Source organism: Pteropus medius, unplaced genomic scaffold, assembly GCF_902729225.1.
Source record: "Pteropus medius unplaced genomic scaffold, Ma_sr-lr_union100, whole genome shotgun sequence".
NCBI classification, from domain to species: domain Eukaryota; kingdom Metazoa; phylum Chordata; class Mammalia; order Chiroptera; family Pteropodidae; genus Pteropus; species Pteropus medius.
In genome coordinates this window covers 1388293-1412211 of record NW_024340699.1, presented here as the reverse complement: position 1 = coordinate 1412211, position 23919 = coordinate 1388293, and the positions used below count along the sequence as shown (strand labels likewise).

General features: G+C 40.1%; 1 protein-coding gene across 8 annotated transcripts in view; it reads left to right on the top strand.

Annotated features, from left to right (window-relative positions):
* Window positions 1-23919, top strand: part of EBF1 (EBF transcription factor 1) — a 376947-nt gene that overhangs the window by 219493 nt on the left and 133535 nt on the right. For all 8 annotated transcript variants that reach the window (XM_039876803.1, XM_039876822.1, XM_039876871.1 and 5 more), the window contains exon 7: window positions 12031-12112. In XM_039876803.1, coding sequence (XP_039732737.1) covers window positions 12031-12112 — 82 coding nt within the window. The remainder of the gene's footprint in view (window positions 1-12030; window positions 12113-23919) is intronic.

Here is a 23919-nt window from a genome sequence, read left to right as displayed (position 1 = left end):
AAACAAGTGAGTTGCTGCTACTTTGGTTATTACAACTTAGAGTGAGAGATGCAGACTGGGAGCCCTCTCCTAGATTTGTTTTGTCTGGCCTTTGTATTGTCTGGAAGATTGGCAAATCACACTTTCAGTACTGTGAATTTTCAGCTTCTCTTGAAATGGGAAGCTCTGATGACACTGTCCCTATGTTTCCAAGTGGAGTCAACTGAAGAAGAGTCCCTTGTCAACAAGACATTCACTCTTCAGTTCCTTGTACTGTCTGTGGTTTTACATGCAGCCTAGTTCATTCATTGGTATTACCTGCCTAGAGATGTCCGTCTGTCCATCCAACAGTCCGTCCATCCACCCACCCACTCATCCATCTCTCTCCCTCCCCCCGTCTCCTTCTCCTCCTTCTCTCTCTCTCTCACTCTTATCTATTCAGACGATATCGATAGGATTCTGAAGGAGGTCATAGGATGATGAAGTTTTACAGCCTGAAAGTTACCACATCTCAGTAGAATAGAATATTCTCTCACACACATCTATTTTAGGACCCTTCCTTCTGCTGCCTTCTCAGCTTCATCATTCTATAGACATCTCTATCTCCACTTGGCTTCACTTTTCATGTAAGGCATTGTATGATGTGAGCTTCTCCTACCTTCTTTCCTCTCCACCTATCAGAGTTTCCTTGTCCTGTGATCTCTATTAGGTGGGATACTAGCGGATTATATTCTATTATGGATTCATCCCTAAGAATAGAATTTTCCAGCAAACTCAGCATCAGATTTTTCCAGGTTTAAGTCTGGTAGAACAAAACCTATCTCTGTTTTTAGCCACTCAAACCAAAATCTTGCAACTAGCTTGGTTTGGGCCTGGTTGGCTTGACCTGGGTCACATGCGCATCTCCAAAGCAATCACATAGTTGGGGGATGTGAAGCTGTGACTGGCCAGGCCCTGGTCACAGGCACCATCTGGCCCAAGTGTAGAATGAGTTCATGCTGCTGATCTATAAGGACTCTTGCGTGAGACCAAGAAAGTTCTCCAAAAGAAGAATGGAAGACTTTTACCGAAACAGAGAAGGTGGATTCTGGATAGTCAACTCACAGGCTCCTTCCACAATCTTGTGAAAACTCTGCACCACTGTGCCAAAAAAAGTGTGTGCAAAAATTTTAATACATTGTTGAGGTATTCAAGAACCCCATGCAGACTATCCACAGACTCTAGAGTAAGAATATCTGGACTAGATATATTCTGCATTCTCATCGCATTCTAGCATCCTTTGTTTTCTTAAATGATCAACCAGTTTTCATGATAAAATAAAAGCTTCTTTGGAGTTTTGTTCCCCATGTTTATGCTTTCAAACTGAAGCTGTTTGAGAGTGACATGTGGAGAGGGGAGCAGGGGAGGGCAGGGTATGACCTGGGAGCTACAAAGTACCCTTAGAAAGTCTAAATTATGTCATTGTCCGTTTATAATATTGCTTTAGCTTCATTTTCCATCAGCAGCCTTATGATATCATGAGAAATAGTGCTTAATAAAGTGTCAGACTCTATTTTGCATTATGATTTTAAAATGATAAATTTCTTCCTATATTTTTATGGACTAGAACACACAGACTTATTGGATCACTCATAATATAAACTGGAATAATTTGGAGCTCATGAGATTATTGTCAGTGCTCTGTGGGCATGATGCTCACTGGTCATTTTTATTTGGAGACGGATCCTGAGCTCTAAATCCAAATTAAGGAGTCACTTGTTTTTGTCTGAACTTGGCTTGTGTGGTATTGGAATGCAGGGGTTATTTTCAATGAAAGCCATTGCTTAAATTAAATTTGTTATCCCCAATGGTGTGTGAGCTCGGAGGATGGGAGGCAACAAATGGTGATACTGAGATGGGGACCAGGAGGGGTGTGTCCAGAAAAATTGAGAGACAAGTGGAGTGAGTTTTAGAAAAAGGTGATGATGATTTAAACAGGTTTCAAAATAATTTTCATCATTAGATACCTTGCTTTTCTTTTGGGGGAAGAGCTTCTTCATCGATGCCTTTTTCTTTCCTTTTTCTTTTTGATAGAAAAAGAAGCTTGTTTCTTCTCCTTGAAGAAAAAATTTGTGAAATATAAGCTTTCTCTGGCAACTAGGAACTCTTTTCTTTCTCTGTGGCTTGTGCTGGGGACAAGGTGGGACTGGCAAGGGAATTTAATTTTTCTTTTTACTCAGAGGTGATTTGACAGAAGCTTTTGCATCAAGCCTTAATGACACATGATTAGATGTCCATCCCTTCAAAGAAGTTTACTGTTTCTAGTACAAATGTCATCATTGCATTTCTCACATGGTATTGACATTACTATTGATTTAAAAAAATAAAGTAGATACTCATTCTCAAGATTCACTATACATCGAAAAATTTTAAGTACCTTATCCCCTAACCTACTCCCACCAGGACAAGTGTCCTGGTGATTCTGACACAGGTGACCTGAGATCTACACTTTGGTGAGCTTCCACAAGGGCAGGGAGGAAGTTGTCTCTGTGCTTGTGCTTGGCACATAGTTGGTGCTTTGTAAATACTTAGTAAATGAGGGGTGGGCTGAATGACGAAATGGATGACTTAAGGCAATAGGCTGAATCAAGAAATAGCAAATCATCAAGAGCTTTCAGCACTGGTTTCAACAAAGTCATCAGAAGGGCCTATAGAATTTTGGAGTGAGGAGATTCATGTCATACTTTTTGTTATTTAGACTTTTGTCCCTTTGGGTTGTGCTTAAATGTTTTAAGAACAATGGCAAGTTAAATTTAGAGATAAAATTTAAAATTTTGTCATTGAGGATTTTTTAAGTAGGAAATTGAGGGCACCAATGGTGTGGAATCTGTCCAGTTGATAATCTTTTATGAATTATGTATATGTGAAACTAATAAATGATCTACGTTTTACAGGGTGTGTGATGGATAGCTCTTAACTGTTCTTGTTTGAATTAGCTGGCAAATCTTAGAGCACAAAGACTGGCAAAGACACTCATTTTTTTGGTTCTTAATTTATTCATCGCAATATGGGGTCACATTCCCTAGGTTCCATGCTGAGTGATACTCACTTCAATTTTTAGAACAATAAAGATGTTTATTTTTTCTTAAAGTGATGCCTGTTTATAGAAAATTCAGAAAATATAGAAAAATGGAAAGAAAGAAATAATCCTTGTGTTATAATAAAAAGTTAGCTGCCATTAATATTTAATCAGTTTAAATCAGATATCTATTTACTGTTTTCCACATACAGCCATACTAGATGCTATGGTGAATAGAAAGGCACTCTAAAGGCGTCTGTAGTGTCATGAAGGAGGTGACGATTACTCAAGTAACTGGAGTGCAAGATGTGAAGACCAAGTGTGACAAGAGCTATAACAGAGTGGAAGAGGAGATTAATTCTAGCTGGGATATTTGGGAAAGTTTCCGGGCACAGTGCATTTAATCTGTACCTGGAAGGCTAAGTAGGATTATGGGAAGCTGAGATGGTATGGGACCCAGGGACACAGCCTACAGTGAAGGTAGGAAGGAAGCTTCATGTTCAGGGCACAGAATGTAACGTGATGTGACTGAAGCAAAAAATACTGGAAGGTGAAGAGTGGGGGACCAATGTGCGAGGAAAAGTACAATCTTGACATTATTAAGGACTTTGAAAAAGTCCCTGATCCAACTCCTGCCAGAACACCCACAACAGATTAATACTTCACGAGTATTCAGTCTTACTTGATAATTATTCAAATACCCTGTCATCCTCAGAGTCAAAAAAAAATTTCCTGTAAGTTTGAGTATAAGTTCTTTCCTTTTATTTTATTTTTCTTGTGAAGAAAACTTAAACCAAAGTCATCATGCCCATAGTACCAATGGCATCGAGAGAGAAGAATTGGTACATGTTAGATTCCCTGGGGTTATTTGTTGGTTGAGCGAGTGAACGACAATGTATGTTTATACTTCATTAAGTCTTTAAAAAGTAGTGAGTTGAGTATCCAAGAAAATCCAAATGCTTCAGTTACTTTGGATTTGAACTTCTAGATCTCTCTCTGCCATCTGTCACCTGCACAGGGGAAATTAATATTGAAACCTTTCGAGTACTTAGGAGGAAAAGTAAAATTCTAACATCAGGTTCTAAATGAATCTGCTTTAAAATTTTAAATACGTGAGAATTAAACAGAGAGGTATTAAAAGCCTTTCATTTTCAATCTGTGGCTTTCTGACCGATGGAAAGACATTCAAAGATAGATACTTGTATAACTGGTAAATTCATATAGTATAACTAAGTCCTTAAGCTGATGTTCATTGAATCCTCCCAAGAGACCCAGATCACAATGGTTTTTCTTTGGCCATTCATCGTTCTCCAAATTTTGTTTGGCTCTATGACCAGACCCACCCTCTAGGCTTTCATTATGGTTAAAATCCCTTTGAAATAGGCAAGAGTCATGAGCAAATTTGTAATTTGTAATTAAGAATATTCTAGTGACAATACCTGAACATTTTATGCTGACTTCAGCAGTAATTTTGAATGGATTTGGAGATGTTAATAATATATGGTCAATGTCCCATACTCTCATAATATAATATACATAACACACAAAGGAATGGAGCCTAGTGGATGTGAGCTTTGGAGCCAAACTGCCAAATCCCAGCTCTGCCACTTACTAGATAGGAAACCTTGGGCATATGATATAACTTCTCAACATCATTATCTATAAAACGAGAATGAAAATAGTACTCCATAGCGTTGTCATGAAGAGTAAATGAATTACTACATATCAAGAGCTTACAACAGGGCATTGCAGATGATATACTCATGTGCTTGCTCTAATTACTACTAAGTTGAGGGACTGAGGCTCCTCCTACCTCATGTTGTATGCTTGGCTCTGTGGGGTGGGATGTTGTTGCTGAAGCAAAGTGACCACTGCACTTGTGTGTTTTCCAGCCTGGGCACCGATTTGCACCAGTGACCCAGAGGCCTGAGATCTGATGTCTCTCTCAGATCCTATCCCCAGGTCTTCAGCGTCATGTGATTCCTTGCATATCATGTTCCTTAGAATGGAAACAGTTTAAGACAGTCTGTCCTCAGTCTGTCCCCATCCTTGAGAAGGACAGACCAACACTTGAGTTTGTTCTCTGTCTTGTTCCTACTACATATCAAACTATTAGGATGATATCAATGTCCGCCCAGGGCCAGTGTTTGCACCTTAAACATTGTGGCGAGAAACACTTGGCATTTGAGTAGTCTTTGTAAAAGAATATCTCTGAAGATGAATGCCTTCCCAACTACACACAAGCTTACAGTGCTTTGGATGAGTCAGACGTTCTCATTTAATTTCCGGTCAAACCTCGCAGTGGTCTCTGTTAAGCTACAGCACTCTCGCTCTGACTTCCCTTCTCTGTGTCATTTCTAAAGAATTGCAATTTATTTTTCCCCATTGGTCACCAGTTATTTGTTCTCCCCTCTCTCATTTCATTATCCCGATGTCTTTTCCCACCTTGACTTCTGGCATGAGGACTATGAGCAGTGGGTCCTTTTTCTTAAAACTATTTTTAAATTCTTTAGTCTGTTGCTATGATATCCCAACACCTTTTTTCCTCCCCGTAAATCCTTGCCACTAATTATGTTCTTTTATCAAGGCCAAACTCTGAGCTCTGAGGTAATGAGTGCTTTTCAAGATGATCATATTCATCCCTTCAGACTGAGAACACTTTCCAGAAATGCCCAAGATCCAAGGGACCTTGGCCAGGGGAAAAGGCAAACTCCTTGAAGTCAGTGTCCAATAATAGGGGCAGCCACATGCTCGCCCCCTGGGATCCCCAAGATAGTGCCACAACTTGGCGTCATTCCCCCTTCTACTGCGGGGAGCGGGGAAAATTTGCTTCGACCATGTAGAATCCCCTCCATGATCTTATTTCTCCCCTTTCTTCGTTTGTCACCTCTCGAACAGAACTGCAGGGGTTCGAGTCAAGGCAGGTGCTCTCCCATCAGTGCATTTTAATATTAGAAAAGGAGGGAAGGTTAGCCTGGTGATGAGGAACCTTTGCCCTCACTCAGCCCTCCCTTATGACATCATGGGATTTTGGCAGACTTATGGGTATCACATTTTCACATGGATGAACTGTACTCTACAACTTCTTCTGTGTACCAGGATCCCAAAAGTGTTGACATTGAAAATAGGGTTTTTTTCTTTCTCGCTGTTTTAGCTCCCTTGTTTTCAAGGGAGACCTGTTTTTCATGGCAGTGGCCATGGGTCTCTTGTTTACCTCTCCACAGAGGGCTGCCGTGGGGTACTGAGGGCATTCTGTAGCCCTTGGCAGCTCGGACAGTCTGAGTAGGCATAGCTGCTTTCTGGTTAAAATTTTCAATTTGCGAGAATCCTTGTACTCCTGGAAAGTCTTCATTGGTTCTATCTGGGCAGTAGATTTAGTCTTGGAGGCTGGCAGTTCAGTGCTTCATTGTCAAAGCAAAGATGATGGTGCAGTCCATGGAGAGAGGCCCTTTGAATCCTGAGGCATTTCCCTCTGTACCCTCCAGTGAGTGTGTGTGTGTGGGAGCAGCTTGAACTTCACACAGAAGGGACCCCATAGTTGTCTCCACACAGCTGTTTCCTGCCCTGGGCTGGACTGAGTCTCCGTGTCCTGCATATCTTTGGAAGAGATCATCTGCCACATAACCATCTGTGGGTATAAGTCAGAAGAACTTTCGGGGAGCCTTAAGACTGCAAATGGGGGTTTTATGTCTTGGTTTAGGTGTGCCTTGATGCTTTTCCTTTCCAGTCTGGGCATTATGAAAGCAGCTGAAAACATCTAAACGTGATTTTTCAGAATTTGGTTGGGGGAGGTAAAAACTCAACCTGCTCAGCCCAGTGCTATTGCAATGCTTTGCATAATAATTAATGATGTACAAGCTGTTGCTTAATGGACAGTTTTACTGTGTGTGCCCTTCAGTTGTGACTAGCTGGAGTCCTCCATGATTTAAGCTGCCACCTTTCTCCTTTATGAGTCTTGCCCATTGGATAAAGCTGCTGTAGTCATTATTCTCTCTCCTTGGTTTCTGCTTTCTCTTTCTTTTTTGTAGGTCACTCAATGAAGCTTAGTTTGCATTAGTTATGTAGATCTTCATTTCTTTTCTTAAACTTAACATTCAAAAAGAGGTTTTTTTTTTGTTTTTTTTTTTTTTGTATCTGAAAATCTCAACATGTCTGAGTGCTAGGCAGTAAGCAGTTACCAGAGATAAATGATGATGAAAATAGTTATTTCTTTTTCTATGCCATTTACTATTTAAACACTCCACATATGATATTCATTTAATTCTCAATAACATTCTGAAGTAGGTTCTATTATCCACCCCCATTTTACAAATGAGAAAATTGAGGCACAGAGAGGTAAAATAATTTGTCTAAAGTCATACAATTAATTAAACAGTGAAAATAAATTTATGACGAAAACCACATAGGGGTCCTGGGAGAAAGATACCGTTATTCTCACGTTTTAATAAGGCCACTGAGGTTCAAGGGTATTGTCAAGATTTGCCCAGTCTTACCTTATCTCCAACCTGGACTCTTGTCCAGTATACTCTACTGCTGTCTTTATTGTAGAAGTCTTGGGTTTTGTTTAGTTGAGCAAATATTTACTGGACACCCACTGGGTTCTGAGTCCTGTGCCATGTGCTGGGTAAACACAGTTGACTTTCTGTTATTTTACATCCTCATATGGATAGGTCAGATCCTGCTGGCTAATTCTATGCATTTTCCTTTTGGAAGAGCCTGCAGGGACATCTGGTATCCAGCGCCTTGCTAGTTACATGGAAGCTACTCAATATACTGAATATCTATTGACTGGTAAAATGTGATACGAGTAAATCATTTTTACTCGTATCAAATCAATTTTGTTCTACCAACGTATGTGTGCGGTTCAGTTAATGTTCAGTGATGGGCTAATGTCTTATATTATAATGAACCAAAACGCAACTTTTTAATAGGATTTCACTTTTGGTTTTATGACTACCCCTTTCCTAATTAAAGGAGTAGACTAAAAAGCTCAATAGCTCGAGTACTGAGCTCTTATGGGTTGGCTTTCGAAAAGCTAACTTTATGCTGGAAATATACAACTAGAAGTCAGGATACATGGATGATAGTTCTAATAAAGTTTATTTAACTAATAAAACTGTGTGACTATTGTGTCTCCTGATATCTCTCCATTTTCTCATATGCACAATAAGGAAGTTAGACTAAGTAATCGTTAAGGCAATGTAGGGAATTAGTTTAGTTTTGACTGTAGATAAATACCTTAATTTTGTTGAGGCTTAGTTTTCTTGCCTTTTAAATGGGTTGATAATTCCTGGTGTGCCTAATTTATAGAATTTCTGTGAGATTCGGTGAGATACTGGGGATATAAACGCTTTACACAAGATGATATATTCTTATGGAAAGTTAACGAAAAAGTGTTGGGTTTCTCATTACTCTGTTTCCCCTACCCCCAAAGACGGGAGTTTCATCCTGGTTGAGCTATTTCCTTGCGTTTATGGAACTCTTTGGAACTCTGCAGGGTCAATAGGGGCTTTGTCCTGCTGCAAGTCAGTTTCCCATGGTTGGGGTAAGACCACTACGTTCTTTCTCCTGACGACACTTTATCAAACACACTCGCCACACAAACCATGGCAATTCATTAAACAAAAGTGAGGTTTTGAGTTACAATAACCTTCACTTTGTTAAAAGCTCCCTCAAAATGTGAGGTCTTCTCCGCAGGCCAGCAGACGTGTACGTGACCCTGGCTTTACGAATACCTTAAAAACAGCCTGATAAAACCATCCCCCAAATTCATGTGCCACGTCTAGTTCTATATCTCAGTGTGGATATTTTTAACTCCTGCTTCTAACTCCTCTCAGTTTCTTTAAGGAAGTGTGATCCGAAAGGGTCAGACATTTGGCATCTACTAAAGGGAAAACTTTGAAAGAATTCCTGAGGCTCCCCCTGGGGTAGGGCTGGCTTTCCCCACAAGAAGCGGCCCTTCAGAGCGTCTTTGCCACATAAGGGCTTGTGAAAGGCCCTGGGCACCAGTTGATGCCATCTCTTCCCCACGACAGATGGTCGAGCCTTCAATTTCAGCAAGCGATCCGCTGTTGAGAGGGCGGGCAGGAGCTTCTGCCAGCATGCCAAGCGACAGGGCAGCTTAGGGTAACGGGGATCCGGTGTGTGCCCGGCATAGCTTTTGTGCTAATGATGGGCTGCTGACAGGCACCTCAGCCCTGCCCATCACGGAGCAGAAGATCCCCGCTCCCTTGATTCTGTTTTTCTCTGGCAGAGCTGGCATCCTGTTTGCCTGTCTTTCAGAATCCATGTTGGCACCAGATGGACCCCCTCATGGTGGCTCGCAGTTGTCTGACTCGAAGATGCCAGGGGGTGTGCTGACAGCTCCTTCTAACACAACCTTAATCTGGCTGTCGGGTCTGGGCTCAAATGGCTTAAATATACACAGGTGGCAAATATTATCAACCCTGGGCAACCATGGAGGGAGGGAGAATGGCAGTGACGTCTCCCTCCGCAATGTTCCCGTTGCCGGTATGGAAATAATAATACCAATAACTACTTGTACAATTGCTCTTCTTTACTTTTATTAGTATAATTGTTATCGTAGTACAATTAGTATTAATATCAATACTGTACTATTTCTATTATCACTAAAACTACTATAGTGTAATGGTTAAGAGCACAGTCTCTGTCTAAATTTGAGGTCTAGATTCACACTTCCTGACCTTTGGGCAAGTTATTTAACTTCTCTGAACCTCAGTTTCCTCATCTATAAAATGGGATAAATAGCAGAGGTTGTTTGGGAGGATTAAATGGGAAAATAAATTTGAAGTTCTTTGCAGTGTGCTGGGCATGAGATAAGCACCTAATCCACGACGCCGTTATTCTTGTCACTGCCACCATCACCATGCTTACCGTGTGGCGGGCACTATAGGTCATTGTGATTAATTCTCACAATTGCATTATAAGGTAGAAACTTATTATATCGAATATATAGATTAAAATAGTGTGATGCAGTGTAAGTCAGCTGCTTACCTCATTCTAGTTATTTCTAAAGGCTGTGGCTTTTCCACCTTGTCAACTTAGTGGTCATCAGCCCTCTCTTGAGATGGCTTTTAAATATGCCCTTCCAACTAGCTGTGCTTGAAGGGAATACCCAGTCTTCACGTTTCAGGTGTCTTTGGATGTAGGCTTAAACCCCAGCAGGATGGCAGACTTACTGTCCTGAGCGCCACCTCTTTCAATAGTTTCTGAAAGCCTCGTATGATCACTAGGGCCACCCAGCACTTCTGAGAGCTGAGATGAAAGGGACAATACGAAGGTGCTTAGGACTGTGACCAGTCCCTTAACCTCCATCCTTTCCCAAGTCTACCCAATGGAAAGAGGACACAAGTCAGGACCAGCTGATTGCCCAGGGAGTGACAGTGTTGCTCCTCGTGGTAGCGAAGGAGTACCAGAGCCAGATTTCATTTTACACAGTTGGGCTTCAGCCGTACTGCACGAGTCATTTGTCTTGTAGGAAAGGTTGATAAACCTTGGCCTCTGCAGAGAGAACCTAAAACTACGGGTGACATTATTCAGAAGCCAGTTTTTATTGATGGGCAGCTGAATGTTGCTTGATGTTGAAAGAGCCGTTTCAGGAAGATGTTTACATTTTAAAATGTTATTCTTTTGGTTGACAGAATTATTGTCTCTCTTCAAAGAGTTATTCCCGCATCATGCTCCCCTCTTGGCAGATGCTGAGAGACCAGAGAGGAGAGAGAGTCTTCTGGGACTTCTCTTAGTTTATATTCAGAAATTGGTTAAACTTGGTGCATCTTTCTTCTATGCTCTCGTTATGGAGGACCCTGGTGTTACTTGGTTGATAGACTTTGTGCTCAGAGCTAAATTCAGACTGAGCCATTGTGGTGTGAGAGTTCTTCATGAATTATGTGTATTGAGGTGAGAAGTTTACTCCAGTGCAGACGTGATGCAGGAGAAAGGTGAAGAAAGGAAAATCTCTACAAGAATTTAACTGACTGTCACTTTAATGCATTCTGATAGTTTTGGAAAATATTTGGGCCTGAAATCCACAGGTCTAAAAGTAAAAAGGAACGCAAAAACTTAAAGTGGCTTTTTAAAATGCTTCTTTCCCCAAACCTGGGCAGGTGGAGAACATGCAGGCACCTAATGTGCATGCCCTAGCAGGATGCCTTTGATGTCTTCTGCCTTTACCTCATGGACTTGCACAATTGCGACATAAGAAATGTTGCAAATTATAGGGTGACTATCTAATTTATCATTCATAACAGGGCACTTTTGCAACTTAAAGTGGGTACTATTAATAATTACAATAATACAGCTGGTATAAACTGGGATTGTTCCTGGCAAATTGGGACCTTTGGTCACTCTAGCAAGTAAAACCCATGGATATTACACTAAAACCAATTTAGGGACCAAGGTGGCAATGAGACGGCACATTTCTTATTTAATTGCAAATAAATTTTGTACGTAGTGTAAGGAAAACATACAGGGTATATTTGAGAAGTCGAAAGACTTCAGTCAGCATGTGAGTTTTACCTACAGCCCATGGGTACTATTAATCAGGATGTTTTATTTGGAGATGCTAAGATAAGTGTTTACCATCTCCTTCCACTCATCCAGCGTGGATTTTGCCAGGTCGTCATCTGTGAATTTACGGGGCTTAAATTACATGTTGTTAGGGACCATGAGTAATTCTCAGGCAATTATACCCAATTGGAACCTACCTTAAATTATGGTAAAGACTGCCTCTGTCTGAGAGAAAATACTTCCTTGGGGGCTTAATTCTTTTGTGAGATCTGCTGGCGGTATTGGGAGTGTTTCATTCCAGCTTGGATGTAAAACAAAGGCTAAAAATTTAAAATATTGGTTCTAACACCATTTTGAATGTTTCAGAACACGTGCATAGAATGTACAACCCAGAAGCGACTTACTACTTTTTCCCTTCTCTGTCAGGACTAAAATGCTAACTGTGATAATTTTTTTCTTCATAGATTCTTCTTGAAATTTTTCCTCAAATGTAACCAAAATTGCCTAAAGAATGCAGGAAACCCACGTGACATGCGGAGATTCCAGGTAAGTTTGTCTTGTCTTTCTTAAATCTCAGTAATGACATGAATATCAAAAGAGGATAAAAAAAAAATATGTCTTAGGCAGAAGAAGACAGAGAGTCTAGTTGGTTCCCCAGAGATGAAGAGCAGGTGAGGTTCTTGGTCCCTCAGGTCTCTGCTGTCTAGGAGTTGTTTTTATTAGAGAAGAATTGGGATCACACCACCTGCGTTCGCTGGTTTAGCCTACTTTGGCTCCCAGAATGGACTCACAGACTTAAACCTCTGCAGGTTAAATGAAATACATAGAAAGCATGAATTCTTTGCCTAAAGTTTTACAACTAGAAAACTGGTAGATAAAAGCTTTGTTCCTTCCTTTCTTTCTGTTCTCTCCTTCCAATCTTGAAGATTGTTAGCAGTAATTATCATTAAAAATGGACTCTTGAAGAAGCAGGGCATATCTAGACCGATATGAGTGACACTCAGTTTTGTTTCAGAAGCATCCTTGTATAGGACATGTAAATGTTCTCAAGCATCCATCAGATCTGCCACCACCTAAAGCATGAGTGACATGCTAACCTCATCTAATCATACATTTACTAAAAGGAAAAGATGGGAAAACAAATGTGTTAACTTCAAAGACACAGAATGGTAGTCGGGTTTTAGTAAAGGTTGTTAAGTCCAATCAGGTGCTTCTCAAACTCAAAAGTGTCAAGAATCCCCTGGGATTCTTGTTAAAATGCTAATGAAATTCTGGGGTGAGCCCAAAATCCTGCATTTCTAACTCTCTCCCAAGCGAGGCCAGTGCCATGGACCACACTTTGAATAGCAAGGTTCTAGGCCCTAGTATTGCTCTCCATCTAATTTCACGGCTAACTCGTTTGCATGGTCAGTATTAGTTTCCCTTTCAGTGGTGCAAAGACCCGGATATGTATGCCCTCACAGTCTGCATGGAGCTTAGAGTAAGCTCTTAGGTAGAGTTAGTCAGCTTTAAGTATAGATTGAAATGTATGATCTCTGAGAGGATCTTTAAAATCTTTAGCTGCACAATCTCTGATGGGACAAAGAAAAGGGATAATTCTAAGAGACGATTTTTGGATATCCAGATCTCTCAGTCTCCAAGATGAGTGAGATGTATTAGCCTCGTGAAAGAACAAATTCAGTGGAAAGAAGACATTCTCCTCTGATATTAGGAAGTGTTTCCCTGACATCGTGGTGGCCTTGCCACCTTTTGCCCTGACGGAGGTGAATGGGAAGAACTCTTAGATTCCCAGAAAATGCTCCCCCTGGCTTGTTTCTGATCCCAAGCTGGTAGACTTGACACCCTTGTTTCCGCACAGGACTTTCCGAGTTGAGTTGGAGTCAGGTTTGCTCGTGAAACAGCACATGTGAGCGACGCCACTAGGTGTGTGTCGCTAAGTGTCTTGCAATAGGAGGCCGGGATTCAGTATAAACTGTTTTGCAGCTTGCTTAGGCCTTGAGATGAGTCATATATCTCTGCTGTCTAGGAGCCATATAACCAAGCTTGGGTTAGGCATATCTAGGCACGAATCAATCCATGGCTGATAAACATGTCTAGTAGGCATGCGTAATGCCTTCTGAATATCAGGGTCAACTCTGCTGTGCTTCTCAGGACAGCAGAGTTAGAGATGGACTTTGGTGACATTGAGAACCTAAAAGAACATTTGTGTGAGATTTCTGGGGCCTTGTTTCCCCTCACGGGATCTGCTAATAAAATGTCTGAAAGTCTTAAATTACAGGAATGTAGCTCTTAGATGGGAACCTAACTCAGTCTGTTATTTTTGAGAATGTCTAGAGTTTTCTTTTTGCAGACAGAGTAGTTACTTTTTGTGTAGTGGGAGAGTTACTGAGATGAGGAGGCACGAGTTAGATTTCTGGAGAGCCTCAGTTTCTTCACCTGTAAAATGGAGTAAAAATGATGATTCTATTTATTTTACAACACGTGAAAGAAAGACATTTTGAATGCATAAATAATTTGCAAATGATAAAATAGAAATGTAAGCCTTTGGAGAAAATACATGTGATAAATTAAAGCTGGGTCAGTATTTCAGTATAGAGTTTCTCCAGTCTGAGTGCAATTGACATTTTAGATGGATTAATCCTTTGCTGGGGGAGGGGAAAGGAGGGATTTGTCCTGTGCTTTTGTAGGATGTTTAACCATTGTAACTGGTCTCTACCACTAGATGACAGTAGAGAACCCCGCCCCCACTCCTACCCCCCACCCACTCCCCGTCATGACAGACCAAGATATCACCAAGACATTGTCAAATGTGCCCTGGTTGAGGTGGGGATACAAAATTGCCTCTGGTTGAGAATCACTGGTTCAATCCTATACCTGGTAACCTCTGACAGACTCTTCTTGGTAACAGTGCTACTGTCCAAAAGAGTGTATTCTTTGATTAGGCACAAGAGCTACCTGACATAACATCCATACTGTCCTTCAAATACAAACGATGTATCTGAACCCTGACAATGCTCTTTCCTATGATTCTCCAACTGGTCCTAAAGTAGGTGGACCTCTCTCAAAAGGAGGAGCTTCCTTGGCCATCCTAGAGTCCACGTTTGAGTTAAAGAGCTGTATCTCTTTCTACCAGGAACAACAAATTCTTACTGCATCTCAGATTTAACTCGCTTTGTTCCTATCACCCACTTTTTGCTTCCTGGGAGAGGATAGAGGAAACCTGTAACAGAATGAATACTGACTCATTTTGTCTTGTGTCTGTGTACATTTACACTTTTTATCAATTATCATTTTACATAATTAGCACATGGTCTTATGCATGTAGGCACAGGGATATTTATGCACCAGAGAATGGATGAATTGCCTCAATAGAGTTAAAGTAAAATTTCAAATATCCCTTATTCAACCTTTCGTTTTTTTCTCCAGTCTTACTTCTTTTATGACCGTTTCTTCCTATGTTTCTCTGCATCGTTTCATGCTGGTAGCCACTTCATCCTTCTCAAACTCATCTTTTCCCTCGGATCATAACAACATTCATTCATTCTCAGTCTCCTCCAAGGGATACTCTTTGTCTGCTGTCCTGTAAGTGCTGCTGTTCCCGAAGTTTCCTCATGAGATCCAGATCATTTTTCACTCTATAGGCTCTCTTCTGTATCTTCTCTACCTCCAGCATCTTAATTACATTTTGGGTATTGAGAACTCTTGAGTCAGGTTCCCTGAGACCTGACATTCAGATTCTGACCTAGCCCAACAGCTGCATGCTGGGTATTTCCAGTAACTTCAACTCAGTGAGCCCCAAACTCTATCATAATCCTTCTTCTTTTTTTTTTTCTTGTGCCTCTATCCCAAGCTGGCTTCTCTTCCTGTTTCCTGTCTTGGTTTATTCCTAACTGCATTAAGTGCCGGAGAGATGATTGTTTAATACTGTGTCTGCATTCGGTGTGTTCCTTATACCTGTGTATAAATACATGTGTCCATACATGTATCTCGATGTGCATCTGTGGACATTGGCTGTAATGATGATGATAAAGCTAACTTAGATATTATGTTAAGTATTTACATAAGTCATCATATTTATCTTTACAATATTCTTATTAGGAATGCGCAAATATAGATTAGTCCCATTTTTCAAATGAGGAAACTGAGGCTTAGCGAAATTAAGCAATTTGATTAATTAAGCAGCAAGGCAGTGATTCAACCCAACCATTCTGACCGAGATGTTATCTAATGCTATCTAACGGTAGAGAGCTTGTCCAGAGACTGTTGGCAGATACTTGGTGAGGCAATTGGGTGGGCCCTCAACATCTGAGAGCCACTGTGGCTGCCCACGAGTATGTACTGGAATCTCAGGAAAGTCATCGCTAAAGAGATGTTCACCCTAACAGAGCCTAAAGATACCATCGGCATGGAGAGCGTTGGAACGCCACCAAAGTGTGTGAAGCAGAGGGTAGAGCTGTGTGGAAGCGATGAGTTGTGTGAGCCTTGTCTCTGAACACAGTTACAGTGTTGGTCGGTTTTTACTTGTGCGAACGACAGAAAAAGAAGCGATTACTCCGAAGACTGCCAGAGTTCCATTTAACCTATGGAGGACTGGGCCAGTTCTCGAGGCCGAGAAAGATCCCTGACCTAGGTGCAGCGTGAGTAAAGTGGCCCCAGCAATCCCAGAGTGCTCTGTTAAGAAATCCTGCTGAGTTCCCACTCCCAGGACTGAGCCAAGGAGGGGAAGGTCGGTCTTCCCTGTAGTTGTCCTGACCGACAGAAATGTGTCATGGTGACATTGTGGAAGCTTTCCTGTGAACAGGATTTAAAATTTCTACCATTTTTCTCATAGTACACTAATTGAGGAGCCGGTTTCAAATAGTTTTGTGTTGCTGTTGCCTCTGAGGAGTAAGAGAGTGTCTTTTTGGCAAGAGAAAACTCTGATTTACTCTTTACATCTCAACATGGTTTTTCTCAGTTATATGGAAAACCTGAGACCTGGAGACAGCTGATTGAAAATGCTCTCTCCTGCCTATTAAGTGAGCTCTTCCGATTGTCACGGATGCTCTTTTTCTCTCATCCCATTTTGTATGCTTACCAGGCCAGCCTGATCGTCATACAGCTATGCCAGAGCATGTCTCCTCTGAACAGCAATCAGAGGCCTGTGTAGGTGACTGAGGAGGACATAAGAAAGGTTGTTGATCTCTTGACATGTAAAGACATTCTGTCAAGCAAACTCAGCCTCACAGCAGCTGAGCTTCTGGTGTGTAAACAGAGACTGCTTAATTACACAGGTCATGTCAATTAGTGTGACCTTAGTGTTTGCAAGAAATTAATCACTTTCCGCAGACCTTGGCTGTGTTCATACTTGAAGGCAGTATGGAATAAACCTTGCAGAAAATCTGGTACAATCTTTTTTTTTTTTCCCTCTTAAATTTACAATGGATGTTTTCTTTTGAAATCCCCAGGCTGTGGTTAGGGTAACAAACTTGCTTAAATACAACAGTGGATACAGGCTTCATTCAGGTCTAGTGGGTGTGGGGAGGTAGGGAGGAAGGGAGAAGGCGGGATAAGCTAGGTATGGAAACAGCTCATGACAGGGGGAAATTCACTGTGACTAAATGAGCCTGTTTCTTCATCTTGACACTAAAAAGATGCTAATGTCAAAGGACTGTGTTAAAACCATGTCACGGGTCTGGTTTTTAACTGACAAGAGCTAGGTTGTCAAGGTTAAGATTTAAATCCTTATCAATAGCTTTCCTTGTTGGGGCTGGCAGAATGAGGATGGCGAGAGGAGGAGCAAGATTGGGTACAAGCTATCATCACAGCAGATACTACAAAATCTGGAGGCTGTGAAGTATACGTTTCCAAATTTATCTTATGTCTTCAACAAAGTTTTCCCGTAGGCTGTAAATCTATATCTATGTATAAATGTTAGATCTATGACTACATATGAATATAAATGTACGATATATTCATTCATTCATGCATGCATGCACTCAGTAGTATTTATTGATGTGGTAGGTGGTGAGTATATTGTGATGAACAAGAAAGACAGGGAGTTTGTTCTAATGAAACTTGTATTCTAGTTGGGGTCTATTAGTTAGGATAATACTAGCTGCTATAACAAATAGACCAAAGAATATATAATGGCTCACATACAACAGAAGGTATTTCTTGCTCACATAATAGTACCAGGCAGGTGTTACTATTCGTGAGTGAATCTTGTCCAGGAAGTGATATGGGGACCTGGTCTCTCTTTGTTTTGTGTGTCCACTGTTCTTTAGAACCTAGTTGTCCCCATTCAACCAGCTGAAGGGTGAAGAGTGCATGAAAGGGCACTTAAAACCTTGGGCTTAGAAATGATCCTTGTCAAGTCTGCTCATGTCCCACTGGCTAGAAGTCTGTCACGTGGCCGTATGTAACCAAGGGAGGCCGGCTCACGTCTAGTTGTGCAGCCCGGGAAGAAGAGAAAACAGATGTGTACAGAACAATTACCATCAGCATCCAAATGTATACAAATTAATAATTGCATATCATTAAAAATCGTAAATATTGCTCTAAAGAAAATTAAACAGGATATTATGAGAGAGAATAACTGTGCAGTGGGTGATGGGAACCTTCTTTAGAGTGGGTGACCAGGGAAAGCTTCTGGGGAGATAAGATTTAAGCTCAGAGCTAAAGGATAAGAATAAATCGTCTTGAGACAAGCCCGAAGAATTTCCTGAGCAGAGAGATCAGCAAGCCCAGAATCCATGTTTATCTGAAGAGACGAAGCATCTCCCTTCCCTTCTGAGTCATTTTAAGTCGGGGATAGAAAATATAGGGTGAAACCACCAGGCTATTCAGCCCAAATTCCTTCCCAAAATGTATGTTCTTTTAAAAATGACATGGGAAGTGACTTTAGAGGGCAACTCTCTGTCTCCTTTTTTATTTTGGTGAATTCTATAAATTTTGGAGGATGCTTGTTATGTATTCAAAAACCCGAAGACGCTCTGAATCAATATGTTATAGAGTATCATTAGAAGATTCTTAAAATACATACCCAACCTCTGCATTTTCAGTCCGCGTGGAAAGGCACTTAAATAAGGAAGGAAATGTTCTCATCCCGTTTCTTTCTCTGCCACTTTCCCCCACTCTTCGTCTTATATTGTTTTGACAAATAGCACATCTTGCAATTAAATTCTTTACCAACAGAATGCTAGGGGCCCGAGCTGCAATCACTCTCTTCATACAGAATAATTTCAAGATGCACCACACTGATTAATTATACTGAAAGCAGCTCTAATGATAGTTTCAGAATACAGGATTAATTCACATAACATGGTAAATACAAATGGTGGATTTTCAACCTGACATATTAAACCATTACGGCTTATTGGGCAAATATGTATCTTGGCATGAGCCTTATGCTGGGCCTTGGCAGAAACTGTGCATCATTGAGAAGGAATCCTTATGAACTGGATTTGTTGAGTGGTAGCTCTGCACTTAGAGGAAATAAATTTCTACATTAAGTACAGTCGTTATTGAAAAAAATGTAAAATACATTAAAGGATAGATAGAAAAGTGTTCGGTTTGATCAGTGTTGCCATTGGGTATTGATTCTGAGGATACCAATACTTACTGAGACTTACCAACAAAAAAATATTATTATATTCTTCCACTTTTTAAGTTGTAACTTGTAGAGCTTTATTATGTGTGAGACACTAAGTGTTTCACATGTATCCCCTTATTTATTTTTCTATTGCTCCTTCCCTTGTTTACTTTGCTCCAAATAAGCACATTAGCCTTCCTTCTCTTCCTTCGTTTCTCTTTCCCAAATACACTGAACTCATTCCTGCTGCAGGATCTTTGCACTTGCTATTCCATCTCCCTGGGAAGTTTCTCTGTCACTTCATCGAATGGCTGATACTTCTTCTTACTCAGATTTCAGCGAAAATGTCACTTCCTCAGAGAGGCCTTCTGTAATCATCCAATCAAAAATAGCTCCCACCTAGGCATTGCCCCCTCCCTATTTTATTTTCTTCTTAAACCTTTTCTTATTCTGAAATTTGCTTTCATTGCTCACTTACTTATTGTCTGACAACCCCCTTCTTCTCCTGCTAAGAACGAAGGTCTTGGTGGGCAAATACTTTATCGGCCTTTTTCATTGCAGCTTCTCCAATACATAGAGTACTGGCTGGTACATAGTAGGCTTACAACTTATTCCTATGATTAAGTGACTTATCTAAGGCAACTAACTAGTAAGTGATGAATTTAAGATTCAGACTCAGAACTGTCTGACCCTGGAATCTGTGCTGTTGACCAATATGCTATTTTCTTTCTCCTGATTTCAACATCCATGTGCCATAGTCCCCTTGGTGGAGAGCATACATGGCAATTTTGTGTGTTTTGGCTCACTGCTACTTAAAATGGCCCGTGAGATAACTGAGAGCACCATTTAAATGCCAATGACACTGTCAAGATCATCAAAAGTATCCTGATCCAGAGAGGGGGAAACCAGGCTCAGATCACTGATGAGTTTTTTATGTCTAGCATGTGTCACAGTTCAGGGTATAGAAGGTGAGTTTAGTTTCCAAAAGACCAAATTAGTTTAGCATAAGTGTTAGGGGTGTCTGTTCTCGTCTAACTGTTAAAAGAAGAGCTATTTTTGCCCTGAGCCTTAAAGTGTGAATTTAATTCAGTTACTCGCGCCCTTATTCCTTCAGTTCCACTCTGTTACATCTTGTAGGTTCATGCGTCCTTCATAATTTTTAATGACTTATTTGGGATCTTTCAACCAGAGAGAAACTAGCAATCAGGCAGGTTTTAGAGAATATCTCATTCCCTATCAGTCAAGGATATTTTAAAGGACAAAGTTAATGAAGACCTAACTGCTGCAGACCATTTTAATGTAAATAATACTTAAGTGTAGTCAGCCACATAGACGCTAGAGATGTGTACTGGAAAATACCAGGAGAGTCTCGGGAGGGTGGACTCAAGCCAGGTGAGTGGATTGGGAGGCTGGAGGCTGTTGCGGGTTGTGGACCTGGAGTCTGCAAGTTTACCTTCAAGCTTGCTGCTGCTCTTAATTTGTCCTATGACCTTGAGGATGTTTTTAATACTTTTGGGCCTCAGTTTTCCAAGCTTTAAAAGGAGATATTGGACAAACTTACAGTGTCATGACAGCTGGGGATTCCTTTTGATGTTTTCTCTTATGAACTTCATGTGATGATGTGTTGTTCAACCTAATGGCATTATTGAATAAGATTCACTCTCTCTATTTTAAAATTATTCGAAGCCATGTGAAACTACCAATTCAGAGCTTCTTGTGTGCACAAGATAACCCATGTTTCCATAGGGAGATGATCTGATCCCATTTCAACAACGGAAATGTACTGAATATGATTTTAGTATGCAGCCTCGCTATGGATGAATTTAGGATTCCCTCTCTGCAGTATTATTCCCATCACTACATTTGAAAACTGTTTGTTGGAAGCCATTATGTTGGCTGATCTCTTGGGTCTCCTGTGATGCTAACAATGGAAGAGTCGGTAAAGAGTGGTTCAGAGGACAGGTAGGGTGGAGAGTGTGGGCTGTGTGAGGTCCTGTAGAAGTTTGATGGGATGGACTATTTTGGAGAGTAGTTTTAGGTTTACAAAAAAATGAAAAATAAGGGGAATGTATAGAGAGCTCCCACAGACTCCCTTAATTCCTCTTCTAGTTCGCCTATTATTAGCATCTTGATTAATGTGACACATTTCTTATAATTGATGTACTAATATTGATACATTATTGTCAACTAACGTCCATAGTTTACACTAGGGTTCACGCTTGATGGTACACGTTCTATGGATTTGGGCAACTGCATGATATTATACATTCACCATTAAAGCATCATATAGAATAGTTCCTCTGCCCTAACATCATCTGTGCTCTATCTATTCATCTCTCTGTGTCCAAATTTCCTCTTCTTAGAAGGATACCCCTCACCTCCCAAACTCCTGACAACCACTGATCTTTCTACTCTCTCCATACTTCTGTCTTTTCCACAATGTCACATAGTTGGAACCATACACTATATAGTCTGTCCAGATTGGCTTCATTCATTTAGTAATATGCATTTAAGGTTCCTCCGTGGCTTTTTGTATCTTGATAGATCATTTCCTTTTTTTGCTGTATAATATGCCATTCTATGGATTGCAAGTTTGTCTATCATTCACTCATGGAAGGATATCTTGATTGCTGATACCTTTTATTTAGTTGAACTTTTTATTGCTATAATTTTAGATTCACATGCAGTTGTGTGAAATAATATAGAGTGATCCTGTGTACCCTTTACCTAGTTTCCAATAGTAACATTTTACAAAACTATAGTAATACTACATTGTTCTATGCAGTATTCATACAGGATATACACATTGATAAATCCACCCATCTTATTCAAATTTCTCTGGTTTTGCTTGTAGTCATCTGTGTGTATATGTGTTTTTAGTTCTGTAAAATTTTATCATATGGTCTAATATTCCTGTCACCATAGACAGGATATTGGGCGTTTCTATCACAAGCATCCATTCTATTATCCTTTTACAGTAGCCACATCTATCTTTCCTCTGTCCCTAACCCTTGGCAACCACTAATATGTTCTCTATTTTTAAAATTTTATTTCAAGAATGTTATGTAAATAGAATTGTGCAGTGTATTAGTTTGCTACAGCTGCCATAACAAAATACCACAGATGGGGTAGCTTAAAAATGGAAATATATTTTCTCACAGTTTTGGAAGCTGGAAGTCCAAGATTAAGATATCGGGAGGGCTGATTTTCTCGTAGACCTCTCTCCTTGGCTTGCAGATGGCCACCTTCTTGCTGTGTCAACACATGGTCTTTCCTCTTTGCATGTATACACACACCTTGGTGTCTCTCTTTGTCTAAATTTCCTCTTCATAGAAGGATACCAGTTAGATTGGATTAGGACCCACTCCAAAGGCCTCATTTTAACTAAATCATTATTTTAAAGGCTTTGTCTCCAAATATATTTACATTCTGAGGTACTAGGAGTTAGGACTTCAATACAAGAATTTTGTTTGGCGGGGCGGGGTGGGGGGAGGGGGAGAAGCAGGGGAGAACATAATTCAGCCCATAATACATAGTATGAAACCTTTGAGATTGGCTATTTTCACTTGGAATAATTCTTTATAAATTCATCCATGTGTATCAACAGTTTGTTTCTTTTTATTGCTGTGTATTATTCCGTGGAATGTTGCTTAATGCCTTTTATTTCATGTACTAAACCCAGAGTTAAAGAAGCCATGTAACGACCAACTTTAGCATCAATTCCCTTACACTGAGTTACTATATATCAGCATTGAATGCTAAAATTTGTAATTAAAAAAATAATAATCATTTAAAATTAACTTGCTAAAGTGGTTCTTTTTTTGGAGGGAGGTACTTACTACTAAAATACTCTAAATTTAAGTATTGAAAATATATTTATGTTCGAATATTTTCCCTGATTGCCTATTTGTTGTAGAATTGTTTAAAGGTACAGATTTCAACTCTTGGTGGCTTTTGTCATAATCCCATCTCCCATTTGAGCTGCTACTTTTGTTAATTTGATCTTCTACCATTAATGAATTTAGCTGCTTATGTCTGAAAATCTGCTCATGAAACAGAGATTATGCTTCATGAATCTTAGATAATATAGTTGGGATATACAAGGTCTTCTGCCTGCTATGAAGGGAAGAGGGACAGCCTGAAGCATGATAGCAAGAAAATACCAATCAACAACAATACTTCCAGAGAACCCTTCATTCATATAAAATATTGGGAAAACTAAACTGAATTGATAAAATGTCTAATTTATAGACTATTTTCAAAGCAGTAAGATTTCATTTAGTTTCAAGCCTAGAATGTGACAGACTAAGATGCAGATGGGTTCTAGAAAGCAAAATTACATAAATCAGTAAAATCTATAATTCACAAGAGGCTTAAATTATATTATTATATGTCATGAGCACAAAAGTCCTTAAAATTGTTTCATTGTTAGACTGATAGAGCAGTGAACATAGAATAAATAATTTCTGTATCTTTGTATTTAAAATAACTCTTTGTTCTGGGTCCTCTTTATGGCAATCAAGAGGCTTTGGATTATCAGCCGGACACATTCTCTAGAACCTTTTGCTGAGAATCACCAACAAAGCTACGACTACATAAGTACTGTTACTAACATTTGTTGAGTGCTCAATATGAACCAGGAACCACACTAGGCACTTTAAATAATGTCAGCTTTGCAGTAACCTTATGAGTTAGGTACTACTATTATTTCCATTTGAGACTTAGAAAGGTTAAGTTAACCTGGCCAAAGTCACATCAACCGGTAAAGCTTAGGAGTCAA